This window comes from Scylla paramamosain, chromosome 28 (genome assembly GCF_035594125.1).
Source record: "Scylla paramamosain isolate STU-SP2022 chromosome 28, ASM3559412v1, whole genome shotgun sequence".
Lineage (NCBI taxonomy): Eukaryota > Metazoa > Arthropoda > Malacostraca > Decapoda > Portunidae > Scylla > Scylla paramamosain.
The window spans coordinates 6497501-6517500 of record NC_087178.1 but is presented as its reverse complement, the minus strand read 5'-3'; the positions used below and the strand labels follow the sequence as shown (position 1 = coordinate 6517500).

At 39.4% G+C, this 20000-nt stretch overlaps 1 protein-coding gene across 1 annotated transcript in view; it reads left to right on the top strand.

The window, feature by feature from the left end:
* Positions 1-2449: 2449 nt before the first annotated feature.
* The window catches only part of LOC135114815 (mucin-2-like), a 67461-nt gene continuing 49910 nt past the window's right edge, over positions 2450-20000 (top strand). The window contains exons 1-2 of the mRNA XM_064030916.1: positions 2450-2612; positions 15550-15622. Coding sequence (XP_063886986.1) covers positions 15580-15622 — 43 coding nt within the window. The 5' untranslated portion in view covers positions 2450-2612; positions 15550-15579. The remainder of the gene's footprint in view (positions 2613-15549; positions 15623-20000) is intronic.

The window sequence follows — 20000 nt, the reverse complement described above, 5'->3', positions numbered from 1 at the left end:
TGTGTGTGTGAGAGAGAGAGAGAGAGAGAGAGAGAGAGAGAGAGAGAGAGAGAGAGAGAGAGAGAGAGAGAGAGAGAGAGAGAGAGAGAGAGAGAGAGCGGGGGGGAGATTTCACCTTTCTCTCTCCCTATCTCATCAATTAATATCTTTATTATGCCTATTCATATTGTCACTGTTTTCTTAATGCAAAAGGAGAGATGATGATGATGATAATGATGATTGTTGTTGTTGTTGTTGTTGTTGTTGTTGTTGTTGTTGTTGTTGTTGTTGTTGTTCGTGCGTTACTCTCAAAGCAGGAAATTATGCTTCTCTCTCTCTCTCTCTCTCTCTCTCTCTCTCTCTCTCTCTCTCTCTCTCTCTCTCTCTACCTTACCATACATATGCAACTCAAGTGGAGGTAGAGAGATGATGGAGGAGGAGGAGGAGGAGGAGGAGGAGGAGGAGGAGGAGGAGGAGGAGGAGGAGGAGGATGTGATCTACTTCTATACATATAGAGAAAAAAAGTACGAGAGAGAGAGAGAGAGAGAGAGAGAGAGAGAGAGAGAGAGAGAGAGAGAGAGAGAGAGAGAGAGAGAGAGAGAGAGAGAGAGAGAGAGATAATAACTACATTCATTCCAGCATCAGCCACAGAGAAGGAAGTGAGATAAAGAAGAGAGAGAGAGAAAGCGAGAGAGAGAAAAAGGAAGAGGAATAAAGGAGATTTAAAGAGACGAGTGAATAATGAAACAAGGAAGAAACAAAAATAACTGTGATAACCAAAGTGCATTTTCTACTTAATAATAATAATAATAATAATAATAATAATAATAATAATAATAATAATAATAATAATAATAATAATAGATAGATAGATATACTGAGCATTGTTACTCTCATAAAAAAAACTGATGAAGAAGAAAGAAAAGACGAAATATAAGTAATGAAAATAATGTAAAAAAGAGAAGGAAAGAGAAAAGGAAAAACAAAAAGCAGATGGAGAAAAAAGAGAAAAAGACAATATATAAGGAATGAAAATAATCTAAAAAGAGAAGAAAAAAAAGAAAAGAGAAAAAGGAGAGGAAAAGAGAATAAAAAGCAAAGGAAAACACACACACACACATACATACACACACACACACACACACACACACACACACACACACACACACACACACACACACACACACGCACTCTCACACTCACACACACAAACACAAACACACATATATATTTTTGGAAAAGGGGAAGAGGAGAAGGAAAAGAACAAGAAATATTTTGGAAAAACGAAGAGCGCTCAAAAATATCGAGTGTGTGCGTGCGTGGGTGCGTGCGTTCCGTGTACGTGCGTGTACGTGTGTGCGTGTGTGCGTCAAATCGACTTAGCTAAAGTGCCAACAGGTCACATTCTAGTAAACTGACCTTGTGACCTTATCTCAGTGACCCCTAGTGCTGTGACATAACCTAAGTTGTGATTGGGTGTGACCTTGAGTGTAGCGTTGCGCGGGGTCACCAGGACTTCGTGGGTGAAGTGTGACCGCCACTCACCCCGCCCACCTCGCCCACCACGCTCACTGTCTCGCAAGGGCGGCCTCGTCAGGAGCCTTCTTCAGGTCTTCAGGAGTCATACTTGAGATCCTTCGGCTGCAGAAATCCCATAAGACGTCACTCCGGGGCCTTCTCTGTTTGTTATCCTACTTTGTTATCCTTTTAATCCTTCTCCTTTTCCGTCTTCTTCTTCTTCTTTTTCTTCTTCTTCTTCTTTTTCTTCTTCTTCTTCTTCTTCTTCTGGTTGTCTTTATTTTTTGCATCTAGTTATTCTAGTTTTTATTTTCATCATTCTTGTTCTTGTTCTTCTATTCTCATCTAGTCATCCTTGGTCTTCCTATTTATCCCTCTTCTTCTTCTTCTTCTTCTTCATCTTCTTTTCTTCTTCTTTTTCGTTTTGTTCACTTTATTCTTTTACCTCCCTTTCTTTCTCTTCTTTCTTTTCTGTCACTTTTACTTTCGCCTATTTTATCTTTTGTTTTGCATCCTCGTTTCTTCCTTTTTTCTTCTTCTACTCCATCTATTTCTCCATTTTCTCCTCCTCCTCCTCCTCCTCTTCCTTTTCTTTTTAATCCTTCTTTACTTGTTATCTTTTTTTCCTCCATATTCTCTATTTTACTTTCCTCTCTTCTTCTTCTTCTCTTTCATTCCTTTCTCTCATTTCCTTTCTAGTTTAATTTCAAAAACATTTATTTACTTATTCGCTTATTAATTTGCATCAGTTTCTTTCAATTCACTTTCACCTGTCTCTCTCTCTCTCTCTCTCTCTCTCTCTCTCTCTCTCTCTCTCTCTCTCTCTCTCTCTCTCTCTCTCTCTCTCTCTCTCTTCATTTGCATCCTTTCTATTTCCTCCCCACTTTCCATCCTCCTCCTCCTCCCTCTCCTCCTCCTCCTCCTCCTCCTGCTCCTCCTCTTCCTCCACACAACTAACACAACCCCTTCTACTTAACCACCGCCACTACCACCACCACCACCGTCACCACCGCCACCGCCACCACCACTCCTCGGAGGCGCTGCGGGTCTCCCCCGGGGTGAGGGATGCCCCTGGAGGCTCCCTTACGTCGCCCCGTCCCCCCTGGCCTCATGACGTGAGTACCAATGCCTATCCCGTGTGCGTGTGTTTGTGTGTGGGGGGGAGGAGGGACTGTATGATATGAGAGAGAGAGAGAGAGAGAGAGAGAGAGAGAGAGAGAGAGAGAGAGAGAGAGAGAGAGAGAGAGAGAGAGAGAGAGAGAGAGAGAGAGAGAGAGAGAGAGAGAGAGAGTAAAGAAAAGTGGGTGATGAAAGTAAAGACAGGCACAAAAAATGAATAAACGATGAACCAGGGAGAAGTAGGAAAGGAAAGGAAATTGAAAGGAAAGGAAGGAATGGAAGGAAGGAAAATAAATAAACAGAAGGAAGGGAAATGGGAAAGGGAAGGGAGGGACCGAGGTAAGGAGGAAGAGAAAGGGAGATAAGAATTGGAGAGAGAGAGAGAGAGAGAGAGAGAGAGAGAGAGAGAGAGAGAGAGAGAGAGAGAGAGAGAGAGAGAGAGAGAGAGAGAGAGAGAGAGAATAGGAAACGTATAAATTATTATCAAATTCTGACAGAAGAATAAAAAAAGAAAGGAAAACAAAGATAAAAAATAACAAAAGGGAAAAAAGAAAGACAGGAGACAATAAACTAGAAAAAGAGAAGCAGAAAGAGAGAGAGAGAGAGAGAGAGAGAGAGAGAGAGAGAGAGAGAGAGAGAGAGAGAGAGAGAGAGAGAGAGAGAGAGAGAGAGAGAGAGAGAGAGAGAGAGAGAGAGAGAGAGAGAGAGAGAGAGAGAGAGAGAGAGAGAGAGGAAAAAAGTAATACAAGAAAGAAAATAAAGAAAATTAGACGAAAAAAAAATAACTTAACATATCCTTGCTTTTCTTTATTCTTTCCTTTTTTCGTTATTTTTTAGTTGAAACTGAAAAAAAAAAAGATAAGAAAATATAATGTTGCAAAAAGGTGTAGATTATTTTGGGAATTCTGGGACATATTTCAGGAAGCGGACAGGATACACGTGTCTTGAAACAGTTCATGGTGGGGGGTGGTGGGGGGAAGTGTGGTCTTTCATTTTGTTTATTATTTATTGCTTCTCCTCCTCCTCCTCCTCTTCCTCCTCCTCCTTCTCCTCCTCCTCCTCCTTCTCCTCCTCGAATGCGGTAACGAGGTAAAGAAGAAAAATAAAAGAGAAAAACAGGAATAAGTATGATAAATGTGAATGAGAGAGAGAGAGAGAGAGAGAGAGAGAGAGAGAGAGAGAGAGAGAGAGAGAGAGAGAGAGAGAGAGAGAGAGAGAGAGAGAGAGAGAGAGAGAGAGAGAGAGTGTGTGTGTGTGTGTGTGTGTGTGTGTGTGTGTGTGTGTGTGTGTGTGTGTGTGTGTGTGTGTGTGTGTGTGTGTGTGTGTGTGTGTGTGTGTGTGTGTGTGTGTGTGTGTGTGTGTGTGTGTGTGTGTGTGTGTGTGTGTGTGTGTGTGTGTGTGTGAAGCTCAAAGGAATGTATGTAAGTTTAAGAGGAAAGGATGGAGGGAAGGAAAAGAAGGGGGAGGAGGGAGGGGAGGAGGAAGGGGACAGAGGAAGGGGGAGGCGCAAGTGAAAGGAACACCTGAGGGCTTTAAAATGTCAACAACTTGCAGCAGGTCAGGGGCGAGGGATGCAAATGATAATAATAATAATAATGATAATAATAATAATAATAATAATAATAATAATAATAATAATAATAATAATAATAATGATAAAAGGTGTGAAAATATTCGTATTCTCAACGAAAATAATCCCATTAGTTCCGTGTCTTGTTATGGTGGAAGTTACGAATAGGAAGCAAAAGAATTATTATTACTATTATTACCATTATTATTGCTATCATTATTAATATCACCATCATTAGAGCAATTCAGCAACAAGGTCGAATGTCAGTCACTTTATAGATGCACTAACACCTTCAGAGAGAGAGAGAGAGAGAGAGAGAGAGAGAGAGAGAGAGAGAGAGAGAGAGTTGGTCACAAGCTCAAAAATTTTAGTCGAGCATAAACCCGACTGCACGTCTATTTACTTATTCATCTATCACCTTCTGTGTCACCTGCACCGCCCTAGTGGCTCCCAGGTTGAGGGGTGCGAGGGGACCTGCTGTTCTAATCCCCAACACACCCCAGCTGTAGATAACACGAGGGCAGAAGGGGAGAAGAGAGAGAGAGAGAGAGAGAGAGAGAGAGAGAGAGAGAGAGAGAGAGAGAGAGAGAGAGAGAGAGAGAGAGAGAGAGAGAGAGAGAGAGAGAGAGAGAGACAAAGAGAGAGAGGAGGTAGCAAATGCAAAGACAGAATGGAAGAAGGAAAGAGAGAGAAAGGGAGAGAAAGTCAGTTAATGCAGACAGAAATGGAGAAAGAGAGAAGAGAGAGAGAGAGAGAGAGAGAGAGAGAGAGAGAGAGAGAGAGAGAGAGAGAGAGAGAGAGAGAGAGAGAGAGAGAGAGAGAGAGAGAGAGAGAGAGAGAGAGAGAGACGGTAGATAATGCAGGCAGGGAGGGAGGAGGAAAGATAGAGGGAAAGAAAGATAATACAAATGTGGGAAGGAAGAAAAAAAAACGGGAAGGAAGCTTATGTAGTAAGAAGGAAAGATAAAGATGGAAAAGGAAAGAAAAAGAAGGAAAGAAAAGTGAGGCAAATGAAGGAATGAGGGAAAAAGAAAAGAAAGCTTGTAATGAAGGAAAAATAGCGGGGAAGAAGGAAACTAGTGCCAATATAAGAAGGAAAAGAAGGAAAGAAAGAAAATTAATCTTATACTAATGCAAGAATAGAAGAGAATGAAAGAAGGAAGAGAGAGAGGTTATACGAATGCGGGAAGAAGAGAGGAAGAGAAAAAGCTGATAAGGAAAACGAGATGGGGAAGAAAAATGAGGTAGAAAAGAGAAAGGAACAGAGAGAGAGAGAGAGAGAGAGAGAGAGAGAGAGAGAGAGAGAGAGAGAGAGAGAGAGAGAGAGAGAGAGAGAGAGAGAGGAAAAAACAGATACATGCAAAATAAAACAAAAATAAATAAATAAACTAGTATTCTAAGAAATAACAATAATAATAAAAACAATAAAAAAAACAATGCAATACTAGTGAACATTTACAAGTACGGTAATCTAATGCAATGTACGATACTAACAGCTGGAGTTTACGATACCACTCACACACACACACACACACACTCTCTCTCTCTCTCTCTCTCTCTCTCTCTCTCTCTCTCTCTCTCTCTCTCTCTCTTGTAGCCTAAATCTCACTGAAAAATCTTTAAGTTCACCACGATAAAAGTGTGGCTTATATAGAACAGCGTCGATGCACCAAGGCAATCACCATTAGAAGCCAAATAAGACAAAATAAAAGGCAAATTTCAGTATTATACCCGCCGCGTTAACTTACACACGTTCGTTCTAGTTACGTCTCAGATAGAAAGATAAACCACCAAAGTAATTCCTTTCTAATAACACGTGTGATAAAACTTACTTAAACATCGTAATAGTTTTATTTTTCTCTTTCTTCTTGATAACTAACTGATTAGCAGCAAATATTCCTTATAACACGAGTGATAATCTTGAATGTTAGCTTTTTTTTTTTTTTATATATATATATATATCTTTTATCTTTTTTTTTATACCTCCCTCTGAGTAAATCTAAAACCACCGCAGCGCACACCCTCCCTCCTCGGAAGTTGGGGCGGTACTGGCGTTGGCGGGGAGTCTAGTGCGAGTGAGGGAGTGCGGGTGAGGGAGCAGCGGGAGGGGAGTGAGGGCGCCTACGTACGCTGGTCCTCCCTCTCCCTCTCTCTCTCTCCACTCTCAGCCCTAACATGGCACTGCTCCGCCACTCTCCTCCCAGCTGTCTTACCGGCAAGGCGTCCAGTCCACTCCAGGCCACGCTCCTCAAGCAGACCTTCCAGACCCTACACTTGCTTCAGTCCTTCCAGACCCTTCACATACATTTGTCCAGACCTTCCATACATTTGTCCAGACCTTCCAGACTTTCCGCACCCTTGCTACAGACCTTCCGGACCTTGCACGTGTCGCCACTCAATGTAAACAAACAATGTAAACAAAATCACGCCGGTACGATGGTTCTTGATTTCCACTCTGTTATCCAATTTAGCTTCTTTTCTCATATTCTTTCACATTTTATTGTTTTAAATGATGCAAATAAATTAATATCGAGTTTTCAGCTGCCAAATGTCACAGAGATGCTATATTTACGAGTCTATTATACGATCATGACGACGATGATGATACGAGTAACACCTTCGCAACGGGATCTAAATGCGTCGTGTCTTAATGCAATGATAACCCTTGCACGTCGCTCACAGCTCACGTGGCACTCATATGGACTTGCAAATATGCACAGACGGACAAAAGCCTTCCTGGGGTGAAGAAAATAGAGAATGCGTAGGCGAAAGCAATTTATAGCATCCACCTTTTAGTTATAAGCAGAGCGCGGGAGAGAGGGTCGACCGAGAGACAAGACTAGACTCATCACACTGCGCATGCGTCCCCTCGCCCCCGACTCACTGTAGGCGGGAGGCGGAGCGGCAGAAGGGAAGAAAGAAGAAAAAAGAAGTTGGTTAGAATAGGAGGCCGCCATACCCGGCCGAGTCTGGTACCACAGTCAGGCCATTAACCTCTGCCTGGCTGTGTGGTTCCCTTCTCTCCCATCACCCCCCTCCACCCCTCCTACAGTTTGCCCTTCGAAGCCCTTGCCTGCCTAAGTGGAGCGGGTTGCATTTAATAATAGGAGTGTAGTGTTTACCTGCATGTTGCCACCCTCGGGTCCAGCGGGCAGGTGTGAGGGTATTAATTAAGGGCGACTTTGTTATTGGTTTATTGCTGTTATCATTGTTTTGCTTGTTTGTTTGGTCTTCTCTGCTGCCTCCTTCCTTCCTGCTTTGGTGCGTCTCTTCCTTTTGTGCGTTAATAGGTTAGTTTTTTTATGAGTTTTATTTATTTGTTTATTTGTTTATTTGTTTATTTATTTATTTATTATTTGTTTGTTTGTTTATTTGTTCGTTTTCTACACACTTGTACGGAAGAAAACGACTAACTCGCAGGTACAACAACAACAGCAAAAAGTTAAATATAACACAAACATCAAACAAACGAAGATAAGAACAAACTTGAACAGCAGCCACAAAAGTAAAGAAACAAATCAGACAGGAACAACAACAACAAACAAACAAACAAACGAGGAAACAAAAACAAACAAAAAACAAACAAACAAACAAACAAATCGGTCTTCCAATCAAACTAAAACTACTATCATTCTTTAACGGTACATTTTTTTGTCTACAATCTTTCTTTCTTATTTTTTTCTCCTCATTCTTCATTTCTTTTCTTTTCTTTTCTTTTTCTTTTCTTTTCTTTTCTTTCTTTTTTTTATCTCCAAACTCCCCCTTCTTTTTTTGCTCATTAGGAAGATAAGGTTGCCAAAATATAATCGATCTTCCCATTGGCACTCTAAGCGAGACCCCACGGCACTGGCACTGCAGTATAATGACTCTTATATGCCTCGTGAATAGTGCCAGGCTTCAACAGTGTCACGCGAAGTGTTACGCGGGTGCCAGGAAGGACGGGGGTCGTGCCAGCCACCAGTCAGCCAGTCAGCCAGCCACCCAGTCAGCCAGCCGCCCACTCCGTTCTCCCGTCTGTCTCTCCGATGCTAGTTTTGTCTTGTACTAAAGGGAAAAGTAGGGACCTGTAGGGTATGTGTGATGTATTGTTTGTATTTATTTAGAGTTTGTTATTGTTGTCTTACGGAAGAATAAAAGTTTTTTTTTTCATATAATTCTATGGGATACTAACATTATCTTCTTTTTCTTCTTATTATTATCATCATTATTATTATTTCTACCCGTGTGTGTTTTATGAGCAGAGTATAAGTTGAGGTCATTTTATTTATTTGTATATTAATCTGTTTATTTATTCATTTGTTTATTTAGTTTTGTTGCGGTGGTGATGGTAGTATTAGTATTAGTATTAGTATTGGTAATAGTAGTAGTAGTGGTAGTAGTAGACAAATTATCGTACACCTAACATGGCAACTTACACACACAAAAACAAAAGAGGGAGGAAAAAAACTCAACCAATTACAACATATTTATTTTAACAATTTACATAGACATCCCTTGTCTCTAAACATCACCAAGCTTTAATCAAGACATCGCTGACGTACTCCATCAGCTAAATGCCTCCTAACACCAATGATAATCCTATTAAGACCAAGTAGACAAGTTTAATAAATATAATTAACCTGGGAACACGAGGGAGGAAGACGAGATCAACACGGGGGCACATTTAGCTCACTCCACCCACGGAAGATCCTGTCACTTCTATCATGTGCTCCTTTTACCTGATCTCCTTCACTATTTTACTTCGAGAGATCTTAGCATATAATGGAAGAAGCTCAGGTTACTCAGTTAGTGGTTATTTTAGAACATTCCGTAACCTAAGCGCCTTTACAGTGTGGGACATCTTGCTCTCTACCCCTCGTCTTGTGTAGTGATCGTTTTCTATGTGAGGTAGGAAGGAAGGAAGGATGGAAGGAAGGAAGGAAATCATGTAGGGAGTAAAAAAGGTTGTGTAGAGAATTATTTCTATTATATTAAGCTAAATTCATGACAATAATCAACCACGGAAATACAAACTCGCTAAATTTTCTCAGCGGTAGAAAAAAAAAAGAAAAAGAAAAAGGAGAAATAGCATATAACAGATGATACAAGTCTTAACAGCAAAAAAAAAAACAAAAAAAAAAACATGAAAAGAAAATAAATAGACTAGATAGGTATACTTTTTTTTTTTAATTTCAATATGGAAATGAAGAAAAACAAAGCTGTCAATAGAAGGTACCGTTCGAATCACGCAAACAAAACAAAGCGCGGTTACCTCACGCCTCAGTCCTTCCCTTGCCAGTGCGTGGAGGTGTTACGCTTGTGTGAAACTCAATCCGATCATGTGGTTTTTGCGGTTCGCTTGTGATAAAGTGCCGTGTAAAACAGTGAATATTCAGCTGAAGCATAAAACAACGCCACGCCATGATGTGTCAAGTTAAGTAGCCGAGTAAACAAAGGAGATATTTAGAAGTAGTAGTAGATTATAATAAAAATGATAATAGTGAAGTGTATTGGTCATTAGAGAGATAATTGACTTGTTTGCTCATCCAGACTGCAGAGAAATGAGAGTAAAGTTATTGAAGTGATAGTAGATTATAATGAAAATGTTAAGAGTGAAGTTTTTTGGTCATTAGAGAGATAATTTACTTGTTTTGCTTATACTCAAACTGCAGGGAAGTGAGGATGGTTACTGAAGTGTTAAATCAGCTCTCTTAGTGGTCGTTAGTATCAGGAGAGGTTGAATTATTGTAGAGGGAAGAGAGAGAAGGTTAAGTTATGATTTACTGAAAGTTTAGTAGATATGTCAATAAGGATTAAGGACTGGCGCATTTCCTTGGAGAATTCCTGAGGTTGAATTATTGTAGAGGGAAGAGAGAGAAGGTTATGTTATGATTTACTGAAAGTTTAGTAGATATGTCAATAAGGATTAAGGACTGGCGCATTTCCTTGGTATTTCCACGCTTCTTTTTAGCTTTTCCCGCGCTTGTTTAGTTAGATCCAGACCCGGTCATGATCCACGTATTAACCACTAGGTCTTTTAATTTTCCGGTGATCTGAACGCGAAAACCAACAGATTCTCAAAGGGTTTATCTCTCTTTCTTTCTCTCTTCTGCCAATCTGAACGTGAAAAACAACAGATTCTCAACACATCAAAGGGCTTATCTCTCTCTCTCTCCTCTGCCAATCTGAATGTGAAAAACAATAGATTTCCAACACATCAACAGATCAAAGGGCTTATCTCTCTCTCTTCTGCCAATCTGAACATGAAAAACAACAGATTCTCAACACATCAAAGTTCTTATCTCTCTTTTCTCCTGCCAATCTGAACATGAAAACAATAGATTCCCAACACATCAAAGGACTTATCTCTCTCTTCTGCCAATTTAAACGTGAGAAACAAGACTCTCAACACATCAAAGGACTCAAACTTTCGCTTCTACTAATTTTGAACATGAAAACCCAATAAATTCCCAACAAATCAAGGAACTAAGGACTGTCAGAGAGCGCAAAACACAGGAATTTAACTTATCCTCCTTACTCGACCACTGCCCACACCTGCCACGCGCCACGCTCCTACCCAAGCTGTGACAATAGTAAGGTGCACCATCACAGTCATTAATAGAGTCGTTGCGTATCTGAAGGCAGTGTTTAGTAGTGATAGTGTCGATGATAATACCCCTTTGTACCTCTCCTACCTGCCCATCATCATCCGGGATAAGATTACCTGCGTGTTACCTGTTAATTGTGGACTGAACGGCGTGGCTTGGTGTCGGAAAAGTGGTGGTAGCGAAAAATATGTTTTGTTTGTCTTTTTGGTGTGTGTTTTTTTACGAGAGAGAGAGAGAGAGAGAGAGAGAGAGAGAGAGAGAGAGAGAGAGAGAGAGAGAGAGAGAGAGAGAGAGAGAGAGAGAGAGATGTCACTTTTGTCAGTAATAATGCTCATTTTATAATATACTTAAAGCAGAAACATTGGAATAGTAGGGGATAGAGTAATAGAGAAGAATGGGAATAGAAAATAGGGAGAAAGGAGAAAAGGGAGGAGAGGGAAGAGGAAGAAAGAAGGGAGAGGGAAGAGGGAAGAAGAGAAAGAGAAAAGGAAAAATATAATGAACAAATAAGTGGGAAGTACAACACACCTGCATATTACACCTGTTCTGATGACCTGCTCTCCCAGACGTGAGGGGGGCGAGGGAGAGAAGGAGGAGGAGAAGGAGGAGGAGGAAGGAGAGGGAAGGAATAGGTGGGGAGAGAGTGAGGGACTGCCAGTCTGTCTTGTTCTTCCTAAAGGCTTCCAAACAAGACTGGAGGTTAGTTTTGTGTGCAGTGGTGGTCTTCCTGAAGTGAACTGGAGGTGAAGTGTGTTCCCTGTGGTCTCTTGTGGTCTCCTGCGGTGTCTCTTTCCTTCTTATCCAGGGAGCGCATTTTCAAAAAGTTCAGGATAGGATTTTGTGAGTTTTGGATTTTATTTTTCAAGGGTGTTTTCATGATTCTAGTGATTGTTTAAGAGATTTTAGTGGAATTTTAAAAGTTTTCAAGGGCGTTTTCATGATTCTAGTGATGGTTTGCTGGTTCTGGTGGAAGTTATTGGGGTTTTCAAGGGTGTTTTTATGATTCTAGTGATGGTTTGCTGGTTCTGTGGAAGTTATTGGGGTTTTCAAGGGTGTTTTTATGATTCTAGTGATAGTTAAAGAGTTTCGAGTGGAATTTACTGTGATTTTCAAGGGTGTTTTTATGACTCTAGTGACTTTAAATTTTTAAGAGGTTATAGTGGAAATTATTGGGATTTTAAGGTTTTCGTAATTCGAGTGGTAGTTCAACAGGTTTTATTGGAAGTTACTGTTTTTTTTTTTTTTTTTAGAGAGGTTTCCATACGAGCTTAGTGATGGTTTAGTGCAGACTCCGCATTATCAATAGGAAAAACAAAAGATAAGAATCAGAGTACTAGACTAACCATCTCTGACAAAACATTAGGACCTGACCAGCCTTCGATTTTAGTGATGGTTTAGCAAGGTTTAGCATCATCTTTAGGAAAAATAAAGACCTGAACTAATTTTCTCTGACAAATATTAGAAGCGATCGTCTGTGTGGCCCTTGGGAACACCCCTGATGACAAAGCGGTTCAAAATATTAGCTAAGATGTCTCTCTCTTGAGACAGTACCCGTCTTGTTTTTGTCTTTCCACCCACGCGACCCCGTTTTCTGTGTGGACTAAGGAAGTGAGGTCGTTTTCCCTACACTCTCATGCGTGGAAAAAAAAAACGGGTTATGTGCAGGCCATCAGTGCTACATAGAAGGCTTGGATTGGCTAAAAAAAAAAGAAAAAAAATTGTTCTTGTTTATGCTGATCTTTATAATAAGTCATTTTATATTATTTATTTATTTATTTTACTTTTATTTATTTTTGTTTCATTACATAATTTTACTGGAAAGTGCTTGTTTATGTTTATATTTACTCTTTATACCGCTGTGAATGAATGAAGAAGTATATGTTAAGGGAAGGTAATACTCTATGTATGTATGTATGTATGTGTTAATGTATATGTACGTATGTGTGTGTGTGTGTGTGTGTGTGTGTGTGTGTGTGTGTGTGTGTAGCTATTAATGTTTGATTCTGTGTGAGTATATATATATATATATATATATATATATATATATATATATATATATATATATATATATATATATATATATATATATATATATATGTATCTTTTATTTATATTACTATTTATCATTTTATCATTACTAATTAGGGAGAGAAAAAAAATCAAACATCACTGTGGCCTAACTTGATCTGACATTGGGTTCAATAGCGCAAAAAAAAAAAAAAGACAACAAAACAAAAAAATGTCAAAATACAACGACTACAGTAGGTAAGCAATGTATGGATTTGTTTGTGTGTTGCTAACCATGCCCTCACACACCCACGTCCCTTACACTCTCCCATGTCCAATTATCCTCTCCCTACGCCTCGTTCCCTTATATTTTTCATCCATCTCTCTAGTTGGTCATGATGCTCTAATATTGCTTTTCTATTTTTTTTTTTTTTTTGCTAGTCTTTGTGTCTTATAGATTCTAATTCCTTTATTTTCCCATCCTAAGTGATTAATTTCTCTACCTAGTTTTTTTTTTCTCACCCTGTCAAAGTCATTTATTTCTCTACCTGTATCTTTATCATGCTTATCTGTCTCTTACAATACTAATACCTTTATTTTTTCATCTTATATTCCCCTTTCTCTCTCTTCTTTTACTGTTATTTCTCTCTTTCATCTTCTGTTTTTTTCTCTCTCCATTTTGTTCCTTTTCTTTCAACTTTATTTTTCTCAACTTCCTTCTGTTCGTATTTCTCCTTTCCTCTTCTTTCAATCTTATCTTAATCATCCTGAATTTTTTTCTCGCTTTCTTTCTCTACTTCCTTCCTTTTCTTTCAAAATTTTCTTCCTAGCTTTTTTTTTTTTTCCTTCATCTCTCTTACTTCAAACTGTGTAACATAAACGTGCGTAAACATTTATGTAATCCTCCTTCTCTTCATCCTCTTCTCTCCATGCCTCTCTCCTTATCCACAAATCCATCCTCTTCTCCCTATTCTTTGTGGTCACCAGTAAGGAAATTTAGATAGGTATCCCCTTAGAAGAGAAAATGTAGGTAGCATAAATGTGTGTATGCGTTTGTGTGTTATTGTTTTGGAAATTATGTGGCATTACTACTTCCATTTTTTTCTCCCATTTCCATTCTCTTCCCTTCCATGTTTAGTTAGGTACCCACTTCAGAAAAGAAAATGAACGTAGCTTGTATGTGTGTCTGTATGTGTGTGTTTGTATGAGTTATTGTTTTGGAAGTGGTATGAAAGTACTGCCACTATTCTCTCCTATTTCCATCCTTTTCCTTTCCATGTTTAGCTAGGTACCCACTCATAAAAGAAAATATAGGTTGCTTGTATGTGTGTGTGTGTGTGTGTGTGTGTGTGTGTGTGTGTGTGTGTGTTATTGTTTCGGAAATGGCGTGGAACATTAAACCCATTTCCCATTCTTTCCCCCTTCCAAATTCACTATTTTTGTATCATTTCATTTATTATCATTACTGTCCTATGTTCTTTGTGTGTGTGCTATGTCCCAGTTTATCACTATTTCTTCCATGTCTCTTTTACTATAGCCCTTTATTTATCATCTGTGTCATGTCCCCTGTTTATTTGTTTACCTGTTTATCTTTTTGTCTCCTATGTCCCTTTCCTTGCCCATATCACTGTCATGTCCAACGCAAATTTGATTTTCCTTTCCTTCCCTTCCTTTCCCATGTCCAAATAGCATAGTTCCCCATCATATCTATTTTCTATGTCCTTCGTTTTCTTTTACCTTTTCCTTTACGTGTCCAAATACATAAGTGCCCCATAACTCTTATTTTCTATGTCCGTTTTCTTTACAAGTAGGTCCCCTGTTTCACGTTTCCCTTACTCTACCATGTCCACTTTCTGCGTCGTCCGTTTTCTATAACCTCCAAACACAGAAGTTACCCATTTTCTGTATCCCATTTTTTTCTTATTGATTGATACGCTGTTTATCGTTTTCTTCTACAAGTATCCCCCCTCCCCTGTTTTTTTCTTTTTTAATTTCCTTATAATTCCTTTCCTTACTATATGCATTTTATATCCCCTCCCTTTCTTTTCACGTATCCAAATAGCATAGTATCCCATAATTCACTTTCATGTCCGTTTTCCTTACAAGTTTCCCGTTTTCCTCAATTCAGTAATCTATAACATTCATTTTCTATGTACTCCGTTTTCTATAACTTGCCGCATTTATTTTATATATCCTCCTTTCCCTTATGTGTCAAAATACAGACGTATCCCATTTGATCCATTTTTTGTGTCCTATTTCCCGTTTTCTTTACAATTCCACAATCTGGGACATCCATTTTCTTTGTTTTCTTCGTTTTCACAACCTGCCACATACATTTTCTATTCCCTTTCCCTTACGTGTCCAAATACAGAAGTACCCCATGTGATCCATTTTCTGTGTCCCTGTTTTCCGTTTTCCTTACAATTTCATGCCCTATCACTTCCATTTTCTATGTCCTTTCCCTTACGTGTCCAAATACAAAATACCTCATGAGATCCATTTTCTGTGTCCCTGTCTTCCGTTTTCCTTACAATCCCACAACCTGGCACATCCATTTTCTTTGTTTTCTTCGTTTTCACAACCTGCCAATTCCATTTTCTATTTCCTTTCCCTTACGTGTCCAAATACAGAAGTACCCCATGTGATTCATTTTCTGTGTCCCTGTTTTCCGTTTTCCCTTACAAACCGGCGACTCCCGTGTCCAGTGAAGGTTGCCTCGAGTCGTCCTTGTCCATCACGTGTCCCACATGTCCCGTATCTCTCGCGCAGGTGTTACAGGTGCGTGCGTGAGGGCGCGCCATGGACGACGACGAAAAGATTTTCCTCGAATATCTTCTGGGGGGTGAGTACTTTACCCTGTGGGGGGGAGGGGGCATGAGGAGGAGGAGGAGGAGGAGGAGGAGGAGGGGGAGCCGGAGGAACCTCTCTCTCTCTCTCTCTCTCTCTCTCTCTCTCTCTCTCTCTCTCTTGCTTTCACTCTGTCTATTTATGTGTTGTGTTTATGTGGCTTATATGTGTTTTCTATGCTCTCTCTCTCTCTCTCTCTCTCTCTCTCTCTCTCTCTCTCTCTCTCTCTCTCTCTCTCTCACTGATGTACGTACTTGTCAAAACCTAACCATATTTGTCTAACTTAAATTGTCATTATATTAAAACTCTGAAATTGAGTATCTTTTCTTTTTATTTACTCTCTTCCTTTCCTTTCCTTTCCTTCCTCTCCCTTTCTCATAATTTTTCCTCACCTTTGTAATTACCGTCCATTTATGTCTGTTGTTTTGTCCATAAATGTCTGTCTGTACTGGCGTTCCCTAAGGTCTATTTGCATATACAGACCCACAGGCAATCCAACTCTACTGTATTTCTACAAGTACCCCCTTCTCCCTCCGGCCCTCGCCTCCCCTTCACCCACCTCCAGTTCAACAGAAAACGGGAAATCGTGATCTGGTTAGAGATAGAGAACTTTCCTAAACCTGGGGAGACTACAGAGTTTCTGTGGTGGTTTGGTGTAGGGTTGGGGTGGGGTTGGTGTGGGTTGTCGTGGCTTGGTGTGTGGAGTGGAGTCAATGTGGTGTGTGTTTTATTGTTTTCTTTGGGTTTGGTTAAATTAAATGAGGTTTTGTTAGATTTAGGTCTGATTAGGTTTTGTCAAGTTGGGTTGAGTTAGGTTACATTAAATGAGATTTGGTTACGTTCTATTTTGTTTAATATAGTTTAAGTTATCTGAGAGCTGGTTAAATTCTAGTTTGCTTAGGTTAGATTAGATTAGATTAAGTTAGGGGAGGTTTGGGTAGAGTCCAGTTTGTTAAGTTAGCTAAGTTTGTTTAGAATAAGTTAGATGAGGATGAGATAGATTCTAGTTTACTTAGATCAGATTAAGTTAGCTGAGGTTTAAACTGAAGTTTGTTAGAGATATGTTAAATTAGATGAGGTTAGGTTTAATACAACTTTATTGAGATTGGGTTAAGTTAGGTTAGTTTAGCTTAGGTTCATATTTGCTTAGATTAAATAAAGCTAGCTGAGGTTTGGTTAAATTCTAGTTAACTTGGGTCAAGTTATGTGAGGTTTCGTTTGGCAGCGTACAGTATATCTCCTGAAGAAATATTTTCAGTGTCACTCATATGCAGTATCTCATGGGAGCACAGGTTGTCACACAAGTGTAGTAAACGCTATATTAGGTTAGGATAAGTTACCTGTACAAGTAGTCACCTGGTACATCTGGCATGTAAGATTTATATCGTGTTAAAGTGAGGCTTTTTTCTCTCCTCTGTTTTTATTTTTATTTTTATTTTTTTCTTCTTCTTACTAGTCTTGTGTAGGTGTTGTACTGGGAAGACGAAGACGAGAAGGAACAGGTGTGTGTGTGTGTGTGTGTGTGTGTGTGTGTGTGTGTGTGTGTGTGTGTGTGTGTGTGTGTGTGTGTGTGTGTGTGTGTGTGTGTGTGTGTGTGTGCCTGTGCCTGTGCCTGTGCCCTCTATCAAATATTAATTGACAGGTAGCGAAGAGACAAACTGGGATGACTGACGTGTAATGTACTAAGAGACACAAATAATGACCCAGCAGGTGTTTAATGAGACAGGTGTGAGCACAGGGGACAGGTAAAACGGACGGAGGGGACAGGTGTGTGTTAAGTTCGCCCGTAGACATGACAGCAAACACACCTGGAGACAGACGAAGTAGACAGGTGTGTGAGAGGAACATCCACACACCGGCAGACAGGTAGATAGACGTGATAAGTGAACAGGTGTGTGTCAGATGTGTAGGAGGGGGGAAAGAAAAGGTGTAACGGTAGCAGCAACAACAACAATAACAACAAGAGTTACTACTACTACTACTACTACTACTACTACTACTACCATTACTACTTAGTCAAGGATTAAAAGATGATAGGCTGCTGTATATTTTTGTTTGTGTTTGTTTCATTGTTTTGTTTGTTTGTTTGTTTGTTTGTTTGTTTGTTTGTATGTTCTTTGTTTCTTTCGTTTTATTGGTGTTTTAAGATTTTCTCTTGATTTTTATTATTTTTTCATCTCTCTCTCTCTCTCTCTCTCTCTCTCTCTCTCTCTCTCTCTCTCTCTCTCTCTCTCTCTCTCTCTCTCTCTCTCTCTCTCTCTCTCACACACACACACACACACACACACAAACCGCGCCGTCTCCCCGTGCCTCTAACTGATCCACCCACTTGTCTCCCCCTCCCCCTTCCTCCTCCTCCTCCTCCTCCTCCTCCTCCTCCTCCTCCTCCTCCTCCTCCTCCTCCTCCTCCTCCTCATCCTCATCCTCCTTGTCCCCCACCACAGGACTATAATAGGCTCCGTGTGTACATCTATCTGGTCCACACACACACACACACACACACACACACACACACACATACACCTGTCAGTAATGTGTAGGTGTAAGTCAGCTCTCTCTCTCTCTCTCTCTCTCTCTCTCTCTCTCTCTCTCTCTCTCTCTCTCTCTCTCTCTCTCATCATGTAATACTTTGTCCTTGAATCTTTATTGCCTCTTCTCCTTGGCTTTTCTTTCTTTTTCTCTTTTTTTCTCTTCCTGTTCCTCATTATCTTTCCTCTTCTCTATCCTATTTCATTTCCTCTTCTCCATTTCTCCTCTTTATTTCTTTTTAATTATGAATTTTTCTTCCATTTCTCTTTTTCTTTCTCTCTCTCTGCCTCTCATTTGGTTTGTCTTTTTTTTCTAATTTGCATCTGTGTTACTTTCTTCTTCATATATCTTTTATTATCATCTCTGTTTCTTCTTATTCCTTTGTTTCATCTATTCCTTCTTTTTCGATTTTTCGCTTTCACACCTTTATCATTATTATCATTACACAATTCAAATCCTCTCCATTTGTTCTTGATTATTTTTTGATTACCTATTCTCTTCTTTTATCTATTCCCTTCCTTTTTTTGTCTCTGTTTGCTAACTTTTTTTCTATTCACACTTTTATCATATCATCTCTTTTACACACTTTTCAAATCCTTCCCATTTTTAATTTGCATCTTTATTACACTCTTTCTCATTCATCTTGTTCTCTGTTTCATTTTGGATTCGATTATATTCTTCTATTCACACTTTTATCATCAACATTATCTTCTATACACCTACTTCATTTCTCTCTAATTACTCATTCATTTCTCTTATCAAACTCCTTTTATTTCTCTTTTGTCTCCTCTGTTCTTTTTAATTATACCTTTCCCTTCGTAGACCTTTATCATAATTTGCTATACCCGTGTTCTCGTACCTCGTATTTACCTGGTGTGGCCTTACCTGTGCCTCATTTGCATATCTACCTGTCCCTTTATGAACTGCTATGTATATGTAATGGGGTGCTTCCCTTTTTTGCCCTTTAAATTCAGGAATACAGATCACTCTTAACTTTTAAATCTAAGCTGTGTAGTTTCACTTAATTTTGTATGTTTCGGTTATAAATTCTTTTAGTTTGTTCTTTAAGTTGTTTATTTATTCACTTGTATTCGTATTCAATCTGTCATTTCTTTTTTTATCTTTTTTTCTCTCTCTGTTTTCTCTCCTTCATTTCCCTAGTGTATTTATCCCTTTTTCATAATCGTCACCTTTATTTTCCTTTTCTTTCTCCTTTTTTCTTCTTTTTCTCTTCTTCCTCCTCTTCTTCCTCTTATTTATTCTGTAGTGTCTGTATTTCATCTTCTCTATCCATTCATTTCCTTTTGTATTTGTCATCTTTATCATCCTTCTCCTCCTTGTTCTTCTTCCTTCTCCTCTTCCTCTTCCTCCTCCTCCTTCCGTAGTGATTTCAATGCGGAGAGTAACGTGATCATGAGGAAGGAAGGAAGGAAGGAAGAAAGGAAGGAAGGAAGGAAGGAAGGAAGGAAGGAAGTGAAAGAATGGAGGGAAGAAGATGGAAGAAAGGAAAAGAGGAAGGTTGAATAAAAGACGGAGATGCAAGAGTATGGAAGAAAATGGAAGGGAGAGAAAGAAAGAGGTTAACGAAGAAATTAGAAGGAAGAAGAAAGAGAAAAGAGAAAAAAAGACAGGGAAGAAAGAAAAGAAGGAGGTGGAAGAAGGAAATGGAAGGAAGAAGAAGAAAAGGAAAGGAAAAACATGGAAGAAAGAAAGAAAAGAAAGAAAAAAATGGAGAAATAAATGGAAAGAAGGAGAAAAGAAAAAAGGAAGAAAAGAAGGAAGAAAGAGGAAAGAAGGAACAAAAAAATGAAAACGGAAGAGAAGAAAAAGAAAGAAAGAAGAAA